This window comes from Rhinoderma darwinii, chromosome 11 (assembly GCF_050947455.1).
Source record: "Rhinoderma darwinii isolate aRhiDar2 chromosome 11, aRhiDar2.hap1, whole genome shotgun sequence".
Taxonomy (NCBI): Eukaryota; Metazoa; Chordata; class Amphibia; order Anura; family Rhinodermatidae; genus Rhinoderma; species Rhinoderma darwinii.
In genome coordinates this window covers 49,169,805-49,191,827 of record NC_134697.1, presented here as the reverse complement: position 1 = coordinate 49,191,827, position 22,023 = coordinate 49,169,805, and the positions used below count along the sequence as shown (strand labels likewise).

Here is a 22,023-nt window from a genome sequence, read left to right as displayed (position 1 = left end):
GTCACTGCGGCCTACAGTGTAGTGCAATGACGGCTGCTGAATGTTACGTCCCTATGTATCAAATGTCACTGCAGGCTACAGCATTAGAAGATGTGCTTATGTGACGTTGCATCGCTATAGATGGAGACAAGAGTCCGGGTACAGGAGAAAAATTCATATGGTAACTATATTACAAAGTTTTTTTCTTCTTATGATTTATACAGATACAAGGGGTGTTTGACAAGTGTCTGGATCCTGGACAACCTCTTTAAATCTCAGTAAGGGCTTATTAAGACAAACAATGTAAAAATCATCAGTGTTTCATAAGGGAAAAAAGGTCCGAAACCGCCTCCCATTCATGTCAACTGAAGGAGGAGGAGTTTTTCCAGCGGTGATTTTAAAGCCACTCACGGTAAAAAAAAACGGTATTCTCTTAATTGCCGCGGTTCCGCCTCTGACCTCCCATTAAAATCAATGGGAAGCAGAGAAAGCAATTTTCACTGTGTTTTTTTTGCCCACGGCAATTAATGACCGCAGGCAAAAAATAAGCGAAAATCGCGGCAAGAATTTGCAGGTAGGTCAAAATCTGTCTCAAGGCAGTGTGCGCCGCCGAGTCTCATCAGTGATCCGTGGAGAGATAGGACAAGTCCTATCTTTCCACGTATCGGAGAATCGGGTCAGTTTTCACAGACCCGATTCACCCGCTAAAGTGGACGGGTGCCACTCAGATCCCATAAAAAAACGGCCCATGTGGCATATCGGTAGTGTGCAACTGGCATAAGTGTCAGTTTTTCCTGTCCGTGTAGCATCAGTGATCATCAGTTTTTCACATAAGTGCAAAACTAATATAGTGCTCTGTCAGTACTTTCTGCTTTCTTTTCAGCATCTGCTAGAAACCCATCAGTGAAATACTGTCTGCACTAGGATGGCATCCATGTGCTGTCAGTTTTGTCCATTGACTTGAATGGGCGAGTGTGAGAATCGGACTTTAATGTGTCAGCGTTCAGTCAGTGGGCTGTCAGTTATACACTCGGATAGCACCGGGACGCGAACATTGCTCGTCTGAATAAGGCCTAAACAAAGCACTTATAATAAAAACTTACTGTAGATCTTTGAATTTTATAAACTATACAATATGACACATCTGTAAAATACCTTCTCCATTCTCCTGTGGTCTTTTTCTCTTCCAGAATTCTGATTCTTGCTGATGCTCTCCTAGAGAGATTAAAAAAACAAAAAAAAAGACAAAAAAAAACGACACTGTAAGGGTATGTTCACACAAGGTCATTACGTCCGTAATTGACGGACGTATTTCGGCCGCAAGTACCGGACCGAACACACTGCAGGGAGCCGGGCTCCTAGCATCATACTTATGTACGACGCTAGGAGTCCCTGCCTCTCCATGGAACTACTGTCCTGTACTGAAAACATGATTACAGTACGGGACAGTTGTCCGGCAGAGAGGCAGGGACTCCTAGCATCGTACATGACTATGATGCTAGGAGCCCGGCTCCCTGCACTGTGTTCGGTCCGGTACTTGCAGCCGAAATACGTCCGTCAATTACGGATGTAATGACCTCGTGTGAACATACCCTAAATACGACATTATTTGAGATTTTGAAATGGTCTAAATGGTATGTGTCTGAATTGTCACAAGGGGATGCCACCATTGCTCAGAAGTAGTTATTTTTTATTTTCATTATATTACTTAGCTCTGTGCAGTACTGCTGTTTTGATGCTGGCAAGATGCTGTGGGTGAGATGATCATGTTTAGAACTACAGTTCCCATGATTCCTCTCTTCTCACAGATATCGCCTATATTTACAGCTGCCTGCATACCCCTCTATTACAAGGTGTAAGGTACTGCTGTAATTACTCACGGTCAGCTACTGAGACTCAGCTCTGCTACGGACATTGCACCATCCGCAGCACAGCATGTGAAATACAACAGGGAGGGATAGTCATGTGATCTGTGACGTTTTGTTCTTCAGATAGGTAGAAAACGGAAGGGGAGAGGGGAAATAACCACATGTTCAGAATACGATACCTCACACAAGCAGGGGATAATCACCAGATGTATGGTCATGTGACTACAAGTGAGACTGGCTTACAGAGGTATTTCAGCTACAGACAGCAGATTAGTATGTGATAGATCTTCCTGCATGTAAACCATCTGCACATCATTTTAAAAAAACTGGATAACCCTTTAGGTGTCCACTCCCACTAGTACCATGGTTTCTGTTTATGGCGGAAGCCAGGATGCGGTGATGAATCGGTCATCCAACGGAATCGAAAAGTCACTGATTTCAATGGGGTCCGTTGAGGTTCTGGTATTTTTGACAGCAAGAATAGTGCTGCAGTAGGTAACTAATCTTGTTGTCATAAAATACCAGAAAGATTAACGGAACCCCGACAAAGGTTCACAATGCAAGCGTAAACAGAGATTAACTATATTAGGTTATAAGCTCTGATGGGCAGGTCTTGCCCTATAGTTAGTTATCTTCCATTTTGTATCTGCGTTTTACCTGTATTGTATTTTTTCACTGTAAATTATTAATAATGATGATAATAATAATAATTATAGCATAATATAAAAAGAAAAGAAAGGAAACATACCTTCCCGTAGACCTGGTACAAGTTTAAATATGATTTCTTCAAGAGTATTGTCTAATCTAGAGACGAAAATAGGAAAATCAATGAATTACTTTTTTTTTAACATTTTTATTTCCACCACAACTTCACAGGCAAGTCTAAAGTCAGCTTCATTTTAAGACTATACTGTGGTGTCAATGTAGGGGAGTTGTACCAATCACTAATCACACTGAATCAGTGCTGTGGTCCCTTCATTCTAAGGATCGGTGGAGGTCTCAGAAGCTGGACCTGCACCGATCATAAAGTGATGGCATATCCTAGAAATATGCCATCAATTTTAGAAGATGGCAATATCCCCTTTAACTACTGGAACTGAGACATCAGCACATACGGCATGCCAGATTTATAATACATAACTTGAATAGCAACATACCTTAGCATTTCTAAAGGGTTAGTTTCATGTACTTGGATTCCACATTTTGGGCAATCATTGCTTTCTTCAAAATGATGGACAATGCAACTTTTACAAACTTGGGGAAAAAAAATAATAAAAAGTTAAATTAAACAGTATATCAAATATAAAATTGTCACACAATCAATAAAAAGTTAAGAGTTAAAGTTCTGATGGTTTTATGCACTTATGTTCACATTTTACTTCCGGAGACTCTACAGGAATGAGCATTTACAGCAAGAAACAGACTATACAACAGGGGTCATGTTATAGAAGCCTGGGTTTGTGTGTTAATACCTCATACGTCTGTAAAGGTCTAATATATCTGACTGAAAATAATTATTTCAGAATAAATTAATATATTTATTTCCTCCAATGAATCTCAGAACGGATATCTGACATTGTGAGAAGCTGAGATTGTTACCAAGAGGTGACCAAGTCCAAGCAGGGAGCTCCTGAGCCATACGCCGTAGGAGACAGCAGTTTTTACAGTCACAGCAGGTGATAGAAATGTTGACTGTGCCATTGCAGTGCTGCATGAGATGGTCAGAATGAGGCGGGCAGCGTGCCTTCTCCTCCCATGCATGAAAAAAATCTTGGGATGGGACGGACAAACTATACCGAATGTGCGCTTACACGCTAATGTTAGAGACAGAAGCAGATGCCGTTCCTGCTCGCTACCATGGCGGTGCGACTGCAAAAAAACACTTCATTTTTTGTAAGTGTCCACACTGCAAAAGCTGGGCAACACTGGTGATATTATCATTATTATTATACAGTGCCCACCCAAATTTTTGTAATATGACAATAGAGATGTACAAAAATGAAAATTACTCTCTGAAATTCACACGCGACTACCGAAATGTGTACACATGAAATCATGTTACAATCGTAGACAAGGTCCATTTTGTATCGCCAAGGCAGATTGTAATAATACGTCATTTAAAGTCACCTTGATGTGACATTCCCAAGCTCTCACACACACACACACACACACACACACACACACACACACACACACATTTAGGATTTTACCCGCATGGTACATTTTTGGTAATGCGAACACCGGCGGTAGCCGATAATGAAGATGATGACTTTAACATTAAATATCTCAGCGGAAAAAAAAATCTCAAAATCGATTGCGGCTTTGTTTTCGTATTGACAAGAGCTTTCAAATGATCCCCCACTCGAACCCCCGTCTACCCCACTGCGCCCAAGGGGGTGGGGTTGTTTTTTTTTTTTGGCGTTAACTGGTAGATTTTATGACCCCATTAAATCCCAATAAATTTCAACCCTCTACCTCGAGCCGTTCAAAAGTTATGAGGGTGTTCCGTAACTTTTGGTGGGCACTGTATATAGGCAAAACAGATCATGAAGTGGTTATCCTCCTTGCCTTGACATCAGTGATCTCGGTTTGCCTCCGCTCTCTTAATTTCTGAAATGTACATGAATAAAAATCTCCTATATGTACACATGCTAAACCAATGGGAGGGTTGGGGAGAGTTATTTGACCTGCTAAAAAGATGATTTCCCTAATGATCACCATACTCCCTATGACTAATATTTAAAGAGAACCTGTCACATTGAAAATGAACTACAAGGAGCTGAACTGAGTTTTATGGAAAAAGGTTCAGGATAACCTGCAATTTATTGATCTAAACTTCTGCTTATTCTGAGCTATGCAGTCCAGTGGGCGGTCCTACTCAGTGATTGACAGCTTTCCCTAAATGAGTATGCAAACAGAGTTAGCGGTCAATCACTGTGTAGAACTGCCCACTGGACACCTAAGCTCAGAAGGAGTAAAATTTAAAATAAATAAATTACAAGTATACTGAATCTTTTCCCACAAAACTTTTTATCAATCTGTTAAGCACAGTTCCCTTTAAAGGTCTGTTTACACTGGACAATTATCTTTGTTATTTTGCTGACGATTATAATGGATAATTGCTTAGTGTCATTTGTTTGATCTACGTTTATTTTGCATACAGATTATTCAATTCTATTGGCAGCATCTATAAATGCTGCACTTAGTGACATGTATAATGTAGATTATGGCTTAGAGCACATCCCTCTGGAGAGCGGTCGCTATGCAATGATAACGTTGCACGCAGGGACTCCCTGATGATGTTCGATGGAGAAGTTCTATTAGCTTTTCAGAACGATTTTTCAAACCACCGACTTTGTCGGCGGGTGAAAAATTATTGTGCATGAATGGGACTTAAGTCATGGATGGACAAATCCTAGGAACCAGGTAGCCAGAGTGCCCGGAAATGTACTGCTCGCATCTAACTTTGGTGCTTTTCTATTGAGTTCTATGGAAGTTTTCCTTCTACTTGTCTGGCTACTCAAAAAAATCAATGACCTAGCCTAAAGAGTACCCCAACCTGTACTGCAGCACTGCCTTCATCGGACATGTCTGGGCGGTCTACTCCATTCATTGACCTCTTGTATTTTCTAAGGTTTTACGAGCAGGGCTCCTTTCTTGGAAACACGGTCTTAGGCTGGGTTCACACCTGTGTCGCTGCTTTCTGTTGTTCGGCTCTGTCAGAGAGCAGAACATGGGAAAACCAGAAGCGATGATTCCGTTGCACAATGGACTTTAATGGGTACCGTTGCCTTTCCGTCGGGGTGTCCGTGGTTTTACCAGAAACAATAGCACAGCATGCCGCGCTATTGTTTCCAGTAATCTCTGCCGGATCTGCAACGAAGGCCCCATAACTGAGCCACCAACGCAGATGTGAACAGAGCCTTGTCTGTTCCACACTGTAATTTGTAATGGTTACCCCAATAGTATACATTATGTAAAGCGCTACAAAAGATAATGGTGCAATATAAATAATAATAATTTTACTGGATGAGAAGTTTCCATAGAGACACACTGTACAGCAAAAGCTCCCATTAAAAAAAAAATCTTTTAAAAAAAGTGTGCTGAAAATAAGAGGCATGCAAAATACGACGTGGTATGGATCCTGATTGATAACATGTGCTGTGTCAGTCGCTCATGATAAGAATCTATTCAGACACAGTTGGAAAATATGACACTGCTGACCAGTTCTGCGTCTGATAAAAGGCAATACTTACATGTGTGCAGGCACTCAGTGACTGTGGTTGGCTTGATAAGATAGCCTTTGCAGATATAACAAGTGATGTGTGGGTTGAATTCTTTTACAAAGCGCCTTCTTTGGGCTGCCATTGACAAGATGCCTAAAGACAGACGATCCCTGGATTCAGGATTCAGACTGGCGAATGGACCAGGATATAAAAGGCAGCAAAGTTCTCGCTTAAATTTCTCACATTTTTCTCCATGTGAGGGTTGTCCTCGAGATGAACTTTACTAACATAATGCCCATCACTTCAATTTGTTTTTGGCTGTTTAAAATGTGTTACACCTCCAGGCTCCTGCTAAAATGAAACAAAAAAAGATTAATTCCACTGCACAAAACAGATAATGTGGCCGACAAACAACCAAATCAATTAGTAACGTAATATAATATACACATAATTTCATCATTCTACACGATGAAACGGAAATGGCAGCCTTTACAGCCCTACAGCTGTTGCCTCCTAGATTGCAATGCTGCTGAATGGCAAATATGCCAAAAAATAGAGCGATAAAGGGACAAGTATCAATATATAGTGGATTTGGAAATAGCCCTCAGCACCACTCGTGGTCTTTTCTGTGCATCTAGTGGCTCCAGGTTCCACCATGTCCCAGAAATCAAAGTCCTAAAAAAAAAAATTGTATTGTACATAACCAGGCAGATTTATTCTTCCCAGAGTCTGGAAATAATAGATGATGACCCCCTATGGAAGCTGCAATGCATATATACACATAGATAGATACAAGTCATTGAGTTCTCCTTTTATATAATACACAGACGTAAATGATAATGAGAAGATGAATATTTTTTCCTGGAGTGGCTCTTTAAAGGGTATATAATTTTAGTTACCAAGAAAAGTCTGTGGAGGAGAAATAATATGTTTGTTCTTATTTAAAATGTTGTAGCGATTACATTTTTATTCCTAAATGGATATTTTCCTATAATCATTATTTATCACATCTTGTGGATAGGTGATAAATATTTGATCGGTAGGGGTCAGACTGCTGGGACCCACACCGATCACGAGAGCGGACTTACCATGCTGTTCCTTGGAGCCCCATAGGAATAGAGCCGTAGTGCCCATGCTCGCCCACAGCTCCATTCATTTCTGTGGGCTGCCGAAGATCGCACTCGGCAGCCACATAGAAATGAATGGAGCTGTGGGCGAGCATGGGCACTACCTCTTCATTCCAAGAACGGCAAGGTAAGCTCGTTCTCATGATCCGTGGGGGTCCCAGCGGTCGAATCCCCACCGATCAGATATTTATCGCCTATCCTGTGAATAGGTGATAAATAATGATTATGGAAAAAAATATTTAAAACTTCCCTGGGAGCCACCATATTAGAGACATGCACTTTCTTCTTATATAGACCGTGCTTTTTTTCAGCTGAAATCAATGGGAGTCACATGACGGAGAAATGTCACAGAATAGCACAGTCCCCAGGAAGTGATGGAGTACAGCTTCCTCCCCCAGAGAGTGACAGGGAAGAGCCTTGTCTGTGTGTATAGTGTGGCTATCCTGCCTCAGCTAGGCCTCCAGCAGTACAATAGAGCGGTCATTAAATCCCCCGCCTTCATTAATTAATTAATGATATTGAGATGACTTTGTCATGCTGTCCTAATCTATACAACAAAGCTGACAAGTAAGATAGAGAAAACAGGGTCAGCCTTTTGTGACTGCTCTAATGGCTAGTATAGAAACTGGATTGCCTCCTAATACCCCCTGCTCTCGGGAGAGATGCAGCAGTTAAGAGTCCCATTCATGTCAAAACCATCTTAGTTAAATGTCGGACATATTCTACTAATACGGCAATAAATGAGATTGCCCTACGAGAATGGAAAACCCATACATATATCTCACACATCAAATTTACTACAGCCACCTCCTACCATCTCCCTAAGGATATAGCCAACACCTACAGCGACTCTTACCCTACTCTTTACAAATATTAACCACCTGAACCCATCTCGCTCTGCTGCTATAAGAGATTGCATTTGTAAACCTGGACTCCCTTTACCTTGCTCCGTATTGGACTCTCTAGAGGAGTCTCTTATGGCCATGGAACTAGCTAAAGCCATCTCTGACTCTCAGACAGGCACAGCCCTGGGTCTGGATAGTTTTACATTATAATACTACAAACAGTCCTTACCGTCTCTCTCAAAACATTTTGTCCTAGCATCCAATGCTCTTTTAGAAGGACATCCCATGCCACAAGACAGAGTCTTTTCCCATGTCTCAGTCATCGCAAAGGAGGGAAAATATCCTGCACAATACTCCTAATCAAATGGGGACGCCAAGATATGTGCAAAGACATTGGCATCACAACTTACATCACACCTACGGGAACTACACACAGACTAAGTAGGTTTTTTCCCCATCTTGTGAGATCAGGGACACCATGAGAGTATTAAAAACCATACATGCAGCAAAAACTCGCTCAACCTCACTGTTAATTCTTTCTACCGATGTCGAAAAGGCTTTTAAACAAGTGGTCTGGGTGTTCCTTGCCAAATCCCTAAAGCAAATTGACCTTGGGCATTAAAGGCTCTCGTGGATCATGGCTCTATACTCCGATCCTACTGCCTCTGTTAAAATCAATAGATTTTACTTAGACCCTTTCCATATCCAAAACGGCACTGGACTGGGATACCCTCTATCTCCACTCCTCTGTTTTATCCCTTGAACCATTGCTATGCACAACTAGAGAGAACCCAGATATCACTGGTCTACAAGTTGGCCCTCCCGACGCTAAGTAGCAGCCTAAACTCCATATCTTTCTCCAAACTTCAACGGTTAAACTGAACTTTAAGGCTCCCTAGTCAAATTTGACATGAACATTCAGAAATCAGAGGCATTGACGGGCAATCTTACCTCTTCCCTTGTCACATCCCTTTGCTCCAACTTTTCCTTTAAATGGACTCACACAGCAATCATATACCTCAAGACCATGACCCCAGCACATCTATCCCGAGTTCTTTAACTAAACTCTATTCCCATACTGAAAAAAAAATCTGGGAGAACCTTTCCTCTTTGCGTACAGGTCCCTTTTCATAGTTCAGGCAATGCAATATTATCAAAATGAATATTCTACCTTACGAAGCGTATACACAAAATTTGTCTGGCACCCTAGTTCCTCGCGTATTGACCGTTCCATACTGACCATGGACACGGACTCAGGAGGAATATCTCTGCCTGATCCCTATAGATACCAGGTGGTGGCTCGCCGAACTAGAGAGTGGTGAACTGGTGTAGATATGCTTCACAGAAGAGATGGGTGCTGGTGGAACTGACCGTTGCAGAAATAATCTACCATAATTAGGCCGAGAGTGGAGATAAGAAGGTAAAGATGTTTCTACCATTGGTCTCAAATTTTGGCCAGCCCATCACCACCTCTGAGCAAATACCTTATCGACTTCCCCCTCCCCACTATACCCCATTCCGGTGAACCCAGACTTCCAGACGGCAAACCCAGGTGGCTCAATTCGTGCATGGGTTTGCCAAAGAAGATTCCAGGTATAGAACTACTTAGAGGGCACCCAGTGATTAATGGTGTAGAGCTTTCTAATCCCTCTAATCTCCCTGGCAAAGACCTTAACTTGCAACAATCACTTTCCATGATCTACAAATGGCTCACTGACCCACCAGATGACTGGTTTCCACCATTTCTATCCAAGTGAGACCTCCAGGTCACTGGTCTCCAGAAGAAAAATCCAACATTCTAACTCTAATGGCAAGGGATTGCAGTTTGAAAGCTTCCGATTGTATCTTTTAATATAAGACAAAACACTCAACATATTTGCCCCTCTGAAGATTTCAAATTATTTACTATTTACACTTATGTTTCCTTATGCAATCTGTTTTGGTGCATTTTTCACATGTTGTTTTCCTTTCCTTTATTTTCTTTGTTTTTGGGGGAAAAAAAAGCCCCAATAAAATATATAAAACTCATTAAAAAAATTAAAAATAAAATCACACTGTTATAAAAGACGCAAAGACGATCAATTCCAGCAACAAATTGTGGTAATGTCAGAAGAATAATCATCACATTCATGGACAGCTTTACTGAAATACATGTAAATGGTTGTTAGGCTGGGTTCACGCTGTGCATTTTTGCATGAGGTTTTTTGTTTTGGTTGATGAACTCCAATTGAGAGACATGGGATTTTATCTACCACAACAGAAAAAACGCCTGCTAAAGGCCGGGCCCTTTTTCACCGGCTAATTATTGGACAAACGAGCGTTCGCAGAACGCTCAATCCCGATAATTGCCCTGTGTGAACAGGGAGATGCGCTAACAAAATGACAGAAATGTATGGGGACAAGAAATCGCTCGTACCCATTCTAGCTCCTAGTGAAAAGAGCAAACGAGCGCCAATCAACAAGCTGCCTTGTTGATCGGCGCTCACCTTAAAACCGCAACAAAATTGCACAGTGTGAACCCAGCCATATTCTTTTATTAGACACTTGATAACCAGCGGGTCTTTTAACTATTTGCCCCCAGCTCACTGACATATTTTAACACGGCTGTCTTTATACCTACTATCTAAACACCACAATGTTATTTACCATCTAGGGTAAGTTCACACATGGTAAGTTTATTGCAGAAATGTCTGTGATTGAAATTCTGTTCCATACATGCGAATGACGTTATTTTTGCCGAACGTGCACGGATGTTTTTTTCAAACCCCATTCAATGTCCTGAAACAAATTTGTGAATATAATCTAACACTTAATTAGCAAATTGTACAATTATCAAAATTCTTGTATGTGGAAATTATTTTCAATACATCAATTTACTTTTCATTTTAAAACCCACTCACATTTGATTTTCTTGGGAACGCTTTCACCAGCAACAAATGTGAAACAAACTTGCAAATGCCCTTGATTCATCATCCTCCCTCTTTTCTCCAAGCTTATTTGTTAGGGTATGTTCACACGCAGTGTTTTCAGACGTAATTCGGGTGTTTTACAGCTCCGTATTTTCAGACGTTTTTGGTCACTGCGTGTGAACATACCCTCAGGCTTGGGCTCCTGCCTACGCAAGCAAGTTGCAATAAAAGCCCCTGATTTTTCATGACTCCCGGGCAGTGGAGCCCTAGACTTCAAGGAGTTTTCAGAAAAAACACATTGATGGCGGATCTGTTATTCTGCGGATCTGTGGTGGCCCTGAGGGTCAGTCCCCATCAATTACACATTGAGGTCTAGCCTAAGGATGCATATCCGCACCACAAATCCACAACTAACAAAAGAGTCCAATGCATGTAGATAAAGTTTATTATAAAAAAAATAGAATATAACAATCTGCGGATTTGAGGGCATGCAGCAGATTTTTGAATGCATATTATGGACTGCCGGCCTATTTCATAGCAATGCGTGAAATGCACAGCACAATCCATGTGTAACACATATTAATCCGCCCACTGCATGTGTCCTCCAACTAAGGGCCTGTTCACATCACCTTTGCCCTTCTGTTAAGGGTTTCCGTCGGGTTAACCCCTCAACGGGATGGCAAACGGAAACCTTTGCTTCCGTTTCCCTCACCATTGAACTCAATGGTGACGGAAACCTAGATAATGGTTACCGTCTGTCACCGTTCTGACTGGGTTCCGTCGCTTTGGACGGACTCAATAGCGCAGTCGACTGCGCTATTGATTCCAATCCACAGCCAATCTGGAAATATCTGTGACATATCGGGAATGCTTCGGATTTGAAATTCTGCCACATGCCCTAAAAATCAGCTGCATGTGAACATAGTCCAAATGGCTGATGTGCGCACTGCATGAAAATGTGTCGCAGGGCTCCATCAGCCAATCAGAAGTGCTGAAAACACCAACCTGTCTGCAAGACATGCACGGATAGGTCACTTCCTAACTATATAAATGTACTGCTCAGGGATCTGGGAAAGCTGGGTGACAACCTTGTTGATGTAAGGCCCTGTTCACATTTTTTGTTTAACACAGCGCATTTATTAAAGCTTCATCTTTTCTTTTTCTTAACATGGGAACCTAGGGGTATGTTCACACGCAGTGACCAAAAACATCTGAAAATACGCTGTTTTCAGGCGAAAAGAGCTCCTGATTTTCAGACGTTTTTGTAGCAACTCATGTTTTTTGCCGCGTATTTTACGGCTGTTTTTGGAGCTGTTTTTCAATGAAAACGGCTCCAAAAACATCCCTAGAAGTGACATGCACTTCTTTTTCGCGGGTGTCTTTTTACGTGCCGTATTTTGACAGCGACGCGTAAAATGAAGACTCGTGGGAACAGAACATCGTAAAACCCATTGAAAGCAATGGGCAGATGTTTGTAGGCGTAATGGAGCCGTTGTTTCAGGTGTAATTCGAGGCGTAAAACGCCTGCATTACTTCTGAAAACACTGCGTGTGAACATACCCTATGGGTGAAGTATGGCATAAGTAGGGTATGAGCTTTTCATAAAGTATCCATTAAACGGATGCCACAATAGCCTATGGGTGACGGATGCGTTAAACGGATGTCTATAGACTATAATGGTTTGCATTTAACGAATACGTCATGAAAAAAGGTCACGAGGGTTCATGCCAGATAAGTTAAACGTATGACATAATAGTCTATGGTGACGAATGCGTCGCAAGTTTTTACAATCGCACACGTCAAAACTTACGCCAAAACACGTGATGGGAGTAGAACTTAATAGCAACCAAACTTGTTGCCACCCGACTGTTCCCAGAAACAAATACAGAAACACTTTTACGAAAAGTGACAGAATAGGACGAATCAGGGATTTATAGAATTTACAGACTTCCCTGCAGTGACATGACTCATGTTTCCTATGTCATTTTCTGTCACTGCTTTCCTGTCCCCCTCAGCATGTCACGACAGAACACGGCATGATAACAGAGACGCGACATGTGACGCATTCCTTGTTGCAGAGTCCCGTGTCCCCGAGTCAAGGTTGACAGGGCACGCGGAGACTTCTAGTTCTACAACAGCTACATTTAACCACAGGTTCATTCATCTCGCCGTGCTCCAGCTCAGGCCTCCTATTTGGATAAGAATATGTTTCCTATAAACTTCTAGCGCCATGTACACATATAGCGATACAATTATTCTGCGCTGTTTCGCTGCCGGTACAGAGTAGAGGGGACTTCTGGAGGGGGAACTCACCAGAGAGAACCGCGCATGCGCCGCCAAGTATCGCCTCTCGCCAGTAATTACTGATGACGCGAACTTGTCCGGCACATGCGCATTACTACCAGGCGGCGCGCACGGAGTAACGCGTGCGCAGTACACGCCTCGATGTTATTACATGAATGGAAGGTGAAGTTGGTACCTCCCGCTGTGCAGTAAATAAAGATGACGTGATGGCTGATCTGTCCTAGAGAAATGTAGCAAGTTATTTACTATTTGGGTTGCAATACTTTATATATAAACTTCCGGGCGAGCGGACGAACTATTGCTGGGCAGGTGGAACTAGTGATCTCACACTGCAGCTGCATATTTATTTATTTTTACCACAGTATTCAGATGTGCAGAGGGATCGCTCCCATCATGAAACCAGCCGACTCATAACTATTCTTTCATTGCTTCTATTACCCAATCGGCGCCAATTTTGTTTGCGCCGTTTTGGATAATAGGAGTCTGGACCTGTGGCTGTAAGAATATAATATAATATAATATGGTGTCCGTTAAGAGGTTTGCCCCTCGGACATTTATCCACAGGATACGTCATAGATGTCAGATAGATGGCGCTCCCACCTCTGGGACCCGCACCTATCTCTAGAACTAGGGCCCCCTGAACCCCATTCTACCCTTGTCTGTTCTCGCTGCCACCTTGTAATTTCCGACCACATAATCAGAAAACAGCGTAACTCGCTGTGCTGTGCGCTTTCCGTAATTCTCATAGAAGTGAATAACAGTTACGAAACAGCGTAGTATGCGAGATACGTGGTTTTCTGATTTCATAGTCGGAAATTACGAAGTGGCAGCGGGAAACAAGAAAGGTAGAACGGGGTTTAGGGGGCTCCGTTCTAGAGATAGATGTGGGTCCCACATCTGTCTGACATTTATGGCATATCCTGTGGATGTGTCATAAATATCAGATGGGAAAACACCTATAAGCTGACCATTTGACCACATTAGATGTATGTCGGCCAAATCCGCCAATTTACAGTATAACGCTTGTAGTGGGAAAAATCTGCATGAAAATCGCAGCACGCAGAACGCTCACTTTTGTGCAGGAAAAGCCACCTTTTGCAATGCATAGGGTAAAAAAATCACACAGCGTATACACTGCGGATTTTCCGCAACGTATTTCATTGTGGAAAATCTGCAGCGTATTAGAGTAGCGGCAGCGTGGATGAGATTTGAACAAATCTCATCCACAGCAGAAAAATTTTGCAGAGAAATCGTTCATTAATTGACCTGCGGTGCGGTCTTTTAAAATCCGCAGCATGTCAATTTATGCTATGGAATCGCTGCTCTTAAGTTGTGGGCTTTCCCCCAACAAAACCTGCAACGAAGAGTCATGTGTTCCCCCTCTTGCGACAGAAACGCTGTGATTCCGCCACAAAAACTGGAAATGAGAAAAAAAAAAAAAAAAAGCTTATACTCACCTCCAGCCGTAGTCATAGCGCCGCAATGCTCTGTTCTAAGCGCAGCCCAGCCTCCGGGGAGGACATTTTATCTCGTGACTGCTGCAGAGGTCACATGGAATACAGCGTCATCCCAGGGGGCTGTGCTCAGAACAGAGAAACGCCTCACCATGATAACGCCCGGGTGGTCAGTATACTTTTTTTAAATTTATTCCTGCAGTATTTCCGCAGCAGACATCCTGCCTGAAAAACTGCAGCACCATATGGTGCGTTTTTTCCCCGGATAGAATTCTCTGTGATTTCCAGGACGGATACGCGGTGTCGTTTTACGCAGCATATCTGCCCTGTGTGTTTCTTTCTACTCATAAGGTGAAATTCACTGCAAATCCGCAACAAAATCCGCATGCAATACATGCGGGTATTATCTGCCACGTCTGGACCGGACCTTACACGTTGTATTGTAGCAAAAAGCTACCCCAAAAAGCACAGGAAACCGAACAGCAAAGAAACAGTACGAGGAGATGTTCCTAGAACTAGTTCTGTGAGAAACTAATGGGGTGCAGTCCCATGTGGGGTGTTTGCCTTTTATTTACGCTGCGTAAAAATGTACAATGAGAAAAATATTCTGCAATTCTCAATTTGTTGAATGGCGGAATCTTTTTCCTAAACGCTTACGTTGTAAAGTTCTTTGCAGCATATTTTTACCTAAAAGCACAACTATAAACGCCACAAGAAAAAGCGCAGTGTATGTTGTGTTTTTAATATTTTACTATAGACTTTAATGTAACATCTGGTTGCACACACAAATGCGAATAAAAACACCATGAAAAACTCAGCCATGGTGAAATCACACGCAATAGATTAGTTGCAGAAATTTCTGCGACTGTTCCATACATCTGAAGGGCTTCCAGAAATATATGCACATGCTGCGGAAACAACCTGATTGTGTTGTATGGAATGGATTTTTCAGTTGCAGAAATTTCTACAATGAATCTGCCATGTGTGAACTCACCCTTAGGGTATGTTCACACGGCAGCCTCCGTTACGTCTGAAATTACGGAGCCGTTTTCAGGAGAAAACAGCTCCGGAATTTCAGACGTAACGGCATGTGCAGGCGCTTTTTGCTGCGTCCATTACGGACGTAATTGGAGCTGTTTTTCCATGGAGTCAAGGGAAAACGGCTCCATTTACGTCTCAAGAAGTGACAGGCACTTCTTTGACGCGGGCGTCTTTTTTACGCGCCGTCTTTTGACAGTGGCACGTAAAAAAAATGACCGTCGGCACAGAACATCGTAAAACCCATTCAAATGAATGGGCAGATGTTTGCCAACGCTTTGGAGCCGTATTTTTGGACGTAATTCGGGGCTAAAACGCCCGAATTACGTCTGTAAATAGGGTGTGTGAACCCAGCCTTATAGTTCAAAAGGGAGAAGTGCCATATAAGGTTCGCTGCTCCCCTATAGATACTACAACCTAAGGGCATTCATGTTAAGTGAACTTAGATGTGAGATCGATAACAGGTGGATCCTGTGTGTCAGAGACATGCAGGACCGGCTGTCACCAAAGCCATCAGTACCGCTGACCTGACGGATTTGGGTTTGAGCACAAGAGACAGCTTCAATGTATCCAGGAAACATAGAAACCGTATCTCAAAAAGTAACAAAATATTTTTAATAAAAACCAATTAACAAGTTGTTTAAAGGGTAACTAAACGTTCAAACCTCTGACGTGTCCTAGTGACATGTCAGAAGTTTTGATTGGTGGGGGTCCGAGCACTGAGACCCCCACGAATTGCTAAAACAAAGCAGCAGAAGTGCTTGTGTGAGCGCTCCGCCGCTTCGTTTCTGTACGGCTTTTTCCGGAAATCAATGTAGCAGAGTGCGGGCTCAATAGAAAGTTTATGAGCTCCTCATTTCTTGTCCGGAGTAAAGTACGTCTCTCTCAGGAGGACATGTCCTGCCCTGCATTACATAGGCAACCCATTGATCTGAACGAGCACTGTGTAATGCTTAATTTCCCCTGTGGTTGTATACGTCTATGTGCTGTCAGTGAAAACAACGGACAGCACGCGGACCTATGATGTCTGAATAGCCCCATTGAGTTGCAGTGTCTTTTCACTCAGCGTGTTTCAGTTGCGTGAAGCTCACTGCATGTTCTATTCTGGTGCATTTTTGCAGATCACACATCCATTGAAGTCAAAGGGTGTGGGAAAATCACGGATAGCACACGGATGTCATCCGTGTGCGGTCCGTGATTCACGCACCAGTTGCTTGTTGTGTGATATCACGCTGCAGCACGTTATCAGAGTCAAGATAAACTTGTCTACATCTGTACGTTTTTATTTTTAATATCAAAGCCTATGGGTTATGTTTTCCACTGTTTGCTTATAGAGTGGCACATGTCAAAGCCTTCCATCAGTGGTCTACCTCGGGCAATACTATACCAACATTTACGTCTGGCGGAAGACTCAAACATGATGTGAACAGAGCCTTATAGATATATACATAAATAGATAGATATATAGAATAAAAAAATAGGAAAAAACTTTTACATTTAAAAATACTTAGACTACGCCAAACACCTTTCCTGTTCTCCAGGCTCATTAAATTATTTTGCTTCAGTGATTTTCTTACTCCCTCATTTCAATGATTTCCTTCCAGCTCACTTCTTGTCTTCCCAAAATCTGAACCCAGCACAAAATCTGTTCTTTAGAACAAAACGTTACCTTTGGGCAAGTTGGAAATGCTAATCTACGAAGTGTAAGGCATCATTTAGACGAGCATAATATACGCGCGTGCGACGCGCGTGCTTTTCACGCGTGTCGTACGCACCTATATTAGGCTATGGGGCAGTGCAGACAGTCCGTGAGTTTTGCGCAGCGTGAGTCCGCTGCGTAAAACTAACGACATGTTCTATATTTCTGCGTTTTTTGCGCATCACGCACCCATTGAAGTCAATAGGTGCGTGAAAACCCTGCAGGTCGCACGGAAGCACTTCCGTGCGAACTGCGTGGTTCGCGCACCAGCTGTCATTCTCTGAATGTAAACAGAAAAGCACCACGTGCTTTTCTGTTTACAAACATCCAAACGGAGCGTCATAATGATGGCGGCTGCGAGAAAATCTCGCAGCCGCGCATCATACACTGATGACACACGCAGCTGTTAAGTGCCTTTTGCGCACGCAAAACGCTGCGTTTTTTGCGTGCGCAAAACGCACACGCTCGTGTAAATCAGGCCTAATACAGACATTAAAAAAAGAATATTCCATATTACGTCATTTTTCGTTTAACCTTTTACCAAAATGTATTAACCATAAGGAATAATCACACGGGAGAGTATCATGCAGTTATTGATGTGTTTTTTTTTAGCTAAAGCCGGGAGTCGATCTTAAGGCCTCCTTCACATAAAACGCTATAAAAACTGCTCCGAAAACATGGCTGTAAAAGCTGCAACACGTCACCCAGACAGGAATTTTTATTAAAATTGATCTGTATTTGTGGAAACTGCCCTCAAAATCACCACAAAGAACATGTTGCAACTTGGAAAAGATGCCACAGGGGTAAAAATATCCCACGAAGACCTGACAAACACTTTGTGTGAATCCAGCTTAAATGTACAATGGAAAGACATCTATAGGGATAACTTGAAGTTCCTGGGCCCCAATGCTAAATCTGTAAATCTGTATATGTGTTTTTATGTTTTGTACCAATAAAACGTAGATCTTTGTTTTATACTGCGCTGGTGTTCCATAGACTCCATTTTCTTTAGGTTAGCGTTTCTGTGTAGTGAGTGGACACCATTAATACCATGTATTGGGCAAATTAATCCCCCCCCCCCCCATATAGGATATATGTATGAGATTACTTCCAATGAAGTGGTGGGGGATTTTTGTTGGTCTCCATATTGGTATAGTACTTTGTGTGAATCTAGCCCAAAGGGAGGAAATGTACAATGGAAAGACATCCATAGGCATAACTTGAAGTTCCTGGGCCCCAATGCTGAATCTGTAACAGGGGCCCCCACCTACCATGTGCCATTTATAATATTGGGATCTTCTTATGTGGCAAAGCAGCTTCAACCCCTTCCCGCCGCAGCCCTTTTTCAGATTTTCATTTTCTTTTTTTCCTCCCCACCTTCCAAAAGCCATAACGTCTTTATTTTTCCGTCGATATAGTACTATGAGGGCTTGATTTTTGCGGGACGAGTTGTAGTTTTTCGTAGCACCATTTATTTAGCCATATAATGTACTAGGAAATGGGGAAAAATTATTTGTGGGGTAGAAAATGAAAAAAACAGCGATTCCTCCATGTTTTTTTGCGCGCTGTTTTTACGGAATTCACTGTGCAATTAAAACAACATGTTAATTTTATTCTGTGGGTCAATACGATTACGCCGATACCAAATATATATAGTTTTTTCTATATTTTACTACTTTTACAAGTAAAAACCTAAGTGTAAAAAAGAAAATTAAATTTTGTGTCGCCAAATTCCGAGAGCCATAACTATTTTATTTTTCTGTGGATTAAGTGGTATAAGGGCTTATTTTTTCCGGATAAGCTGTAGTTTTTAATAATACCATTTTAGTGTACATGCGACGGTTTGATCACTTTTTATTTCCTTTTTTGTGGGAGATTAGGTGACCAAAAAATAGAGATTCTGGCGTTTACAATTTTCTTTTTTTTTTTACGGCGTTCACCGTGTGGGTTAAATAATGATATATTGTAATAGTTCAGACTTTTATGGACGCGGCAATACCAATTATGTTTATTTTTTTTATTTTTTTACTATGCTCTAGGGGGAAAATTGGGGTTTTTTGAACTTTTAATACAATTTAATTTTTTTTTTACACAAAAAAACAAAACTTTATTTAACTCATTTTTATTAGTCCCCCTAGGAGACTTCAAACAGCGATCGTTAGATCGCTTGCACGATATACTGCAATACTAATGTATTGCAGTATATCATGAATCTGATAGACATCTATTAAGCCCTGCCGGAGGCAGAAAGATGGCGGACCTGGGGTCTTCATTAGGCCCCCATGCAGCCATAGCAACCATCGCCCCCCCCCCCGCGATTGCGTTGCAGTGGGCGCGATGAGCTGTTAGAGGGGGGGGTCGCCCCCCTTTTTCTAACTATTTAAATGCTGCGATCGCTATTGACCGCAGCATTTAACGAGTTAAACGAGCAGGATCGCATTACTCTGAAGTGTCGGCTGTAACAAACAGCCGACACCCGCATTGTGAGCCAACACCCTCTGTGAGCCTGCTCCATACTTCCCCTACCCGACTTTGGCGTATGGATACGTCAAATGTCGGGAAGAGGTTAAGCGCTCTCAGGCAACTGGGCCTGGGTGCAACTGCGACCGCTGCACATTTTATACCTTTTACACCCGACCCCGCCGCCGGATAAATCACTTTTTTGCATCCGCTTCTTGTTCTGACTAAAAAAGATGTATAAAAAAACTGAGGGGTGAATTTATTAAGACTGGCGTTTCATACGCCAGTCTTGATAGGAAACAAGCTGAAGTAAGATGCAACAAATTTATTAAGAGGTTCACATCTTTTAATGAATTTGTTGCATCTTCAGCTGCCGCTGAGTTAAATCTACACCAGGCAGGAGCCCGCTTTGAATGCTTCGGAAAATGCTCAATGTACCCCGAAATGGTACCAATGAAAAGCATAGATTGTCCTGCAAAAAATAAGCCCTTACACAGCTCCGTCAACAACAAAAAAAGAAATAAAAGTTCTGGCTCTCAGAATATGGCGACACAAAAGGTGCAGAGTGTGTTCCAAAAGCGGATAAGATCGGGCACCATTTATCAGTGCGACACCGGCCACACATCTGTGGATTGTTATTTATTTACCCCATTATTATTTCACGTTTTTATTCCCTGATGTTCTCCGCACAGCTTACATATGCCCCACATTATAAACTGAATTTCTAATAAAACCCCAAATAGAACTCCTACCAAGCAACATCCACGCTCCAAAAGCCAAATGGCACCCAAACAGCAGTTTACTTCCACTTCCCATACCCGGGAGAACCCACTTAACAGTTTGAGGTATAAGGGTATGTGCACACACACTAATTACGTCCGTAATTGACGGACGTATTTCGGCCGCAAGTCCCGGACCGAACACAGTGCAGGGAGCCGGGCTCCTAGCATCATAGTTATGTACGATGCTAGGAGTCCCTGCCTCGCTGCAGGACAACTGTCCTGTACTGTAATCATGTTTTTAGTACGGGACAGTAGTTCCACAGAGAGGCAGGGTCTCCTAGCGTCGTACATAAGTATGATGCTAGGAGCCCGGCTCCCTGCACTGTGTTCGGTCCACTACTTGCGGCCGAAATACGTCCGTCAATTACGGACGTAATTAGTGTGTGTGCACATACCCTTAGCCTTCAGTGGCACAATCCGGACACAACATATCAACGGATAATTGCAATTTTCACTTTGCACGAACCGCTGTGCATTAATTTCTGGTAAAAACCACCTGTGGGAAAAAATGCTCAATACCCTTCTTGATACATGTCTTGAGGGGTGTAGTTTCCAAAATGGGGGTCAGTACTTGGGGGTTTGTTTTACTATTTGACCTCAGAGCCCTGCAACGGTTAGGCTTCATGCCCACTTAAGTTTTTTCCTTCAGGGAGCTATCAGTTTTTGTCACTGATAGCACCCTGACCTATTCATTTCAATGGGCACATGCACACTTTTTTCAGTTCCGTCAAATGTAGAGCATGTCCTACTTTGGTCAGTGATTCCGTGACCGTGGGGCCCATAGAAGTCAATGGGTCCATAAAAAAAATGGACGGCACACGGAAGGCTTCCATGTGCCGTCCGTTCTTGACGGATCCTAGCAACGGCAGGGCGTGCCAAAGTTCACAGACTGGGACATGTGACAAGTTCAAATAAAGTTCAATACCTTCCTTTTTTTTACGGAAACACGGAAGCATGACATCCGTTTGAAACAGAAACACGGAGTACACACGGAAACCACACGGATACCATAACGGACACACGGATCCGTGAGAAATGGCCGTGAAAATGGTGATGGAAGTGTGCATGAGGCCTAAGCCAATGCTGAGTAAATCGCCAAAATGACCTCAAATTCGCTGTTTTTTTTCACTCCTGAACCTGGTCGTATGTCCAGAAAAAAAGAAGATTAGGACAACATGCAGGGTTTATCTAAAGTCAGAAAACACAGCATAATAATGAGAGCTGTCTTTTCCTAGTGGCACAAGCTGGGCACCACATATTGGGCACTATAATGACATATCTGTGGAAAAAAGTTTAATTATCACTTTGCAATATCCGCTGCGCATTGATTTC

The 22,023-nt window shown here is 42.5% G+C and overlaps 1 protein-coding gene across 5 annotated transcripts in view; it reads right to left on the bottom strand.

Moving 5' to 3' along the window:
- PCGF5 (polycomb group ring finger 5) overlaps window positions 1-22,023 on the bottom strand; it is a 63,544-nt gene that overhangs the window by 22,217 nt on the left and 19,304 nt on the right. For 2 of the 5 annotated variants that reach the window (XM_075841221.1, XM_075841225.1), the window contains exons 2-5: window positions 6,104-6,424; window positions 3,005-3,101; window positions 2,596-2,651; window positions 1,135-1,194 (exon numbers count right to left, since the gene is read on the bottom strand). In XM_075841221.1, the coding sequence (XP_075697336.1) occupies window positions 1,135-1,194; window positions 2,596-2,651; window positions 3,005-3,101; window positions 6,104-6,215 (325 nt within the window). In that variant the 5' untranslated portion in view covers window positions 6,216-6,424. Of the gene's footprint in view, window positions 1-1,134; window positions 1,195-2,595; window positions 2,652-3,004; window positions 3,102-6,103; window positions 6,425-10,691; window positions 10,789-13,267; window positions 13,287-22,023 lie in introns of those variants that run through there. The other 3 variants (XM_075841224.1, XM_075841223.1, XM_075841222.1) reach the window with 3 other exon arrangements.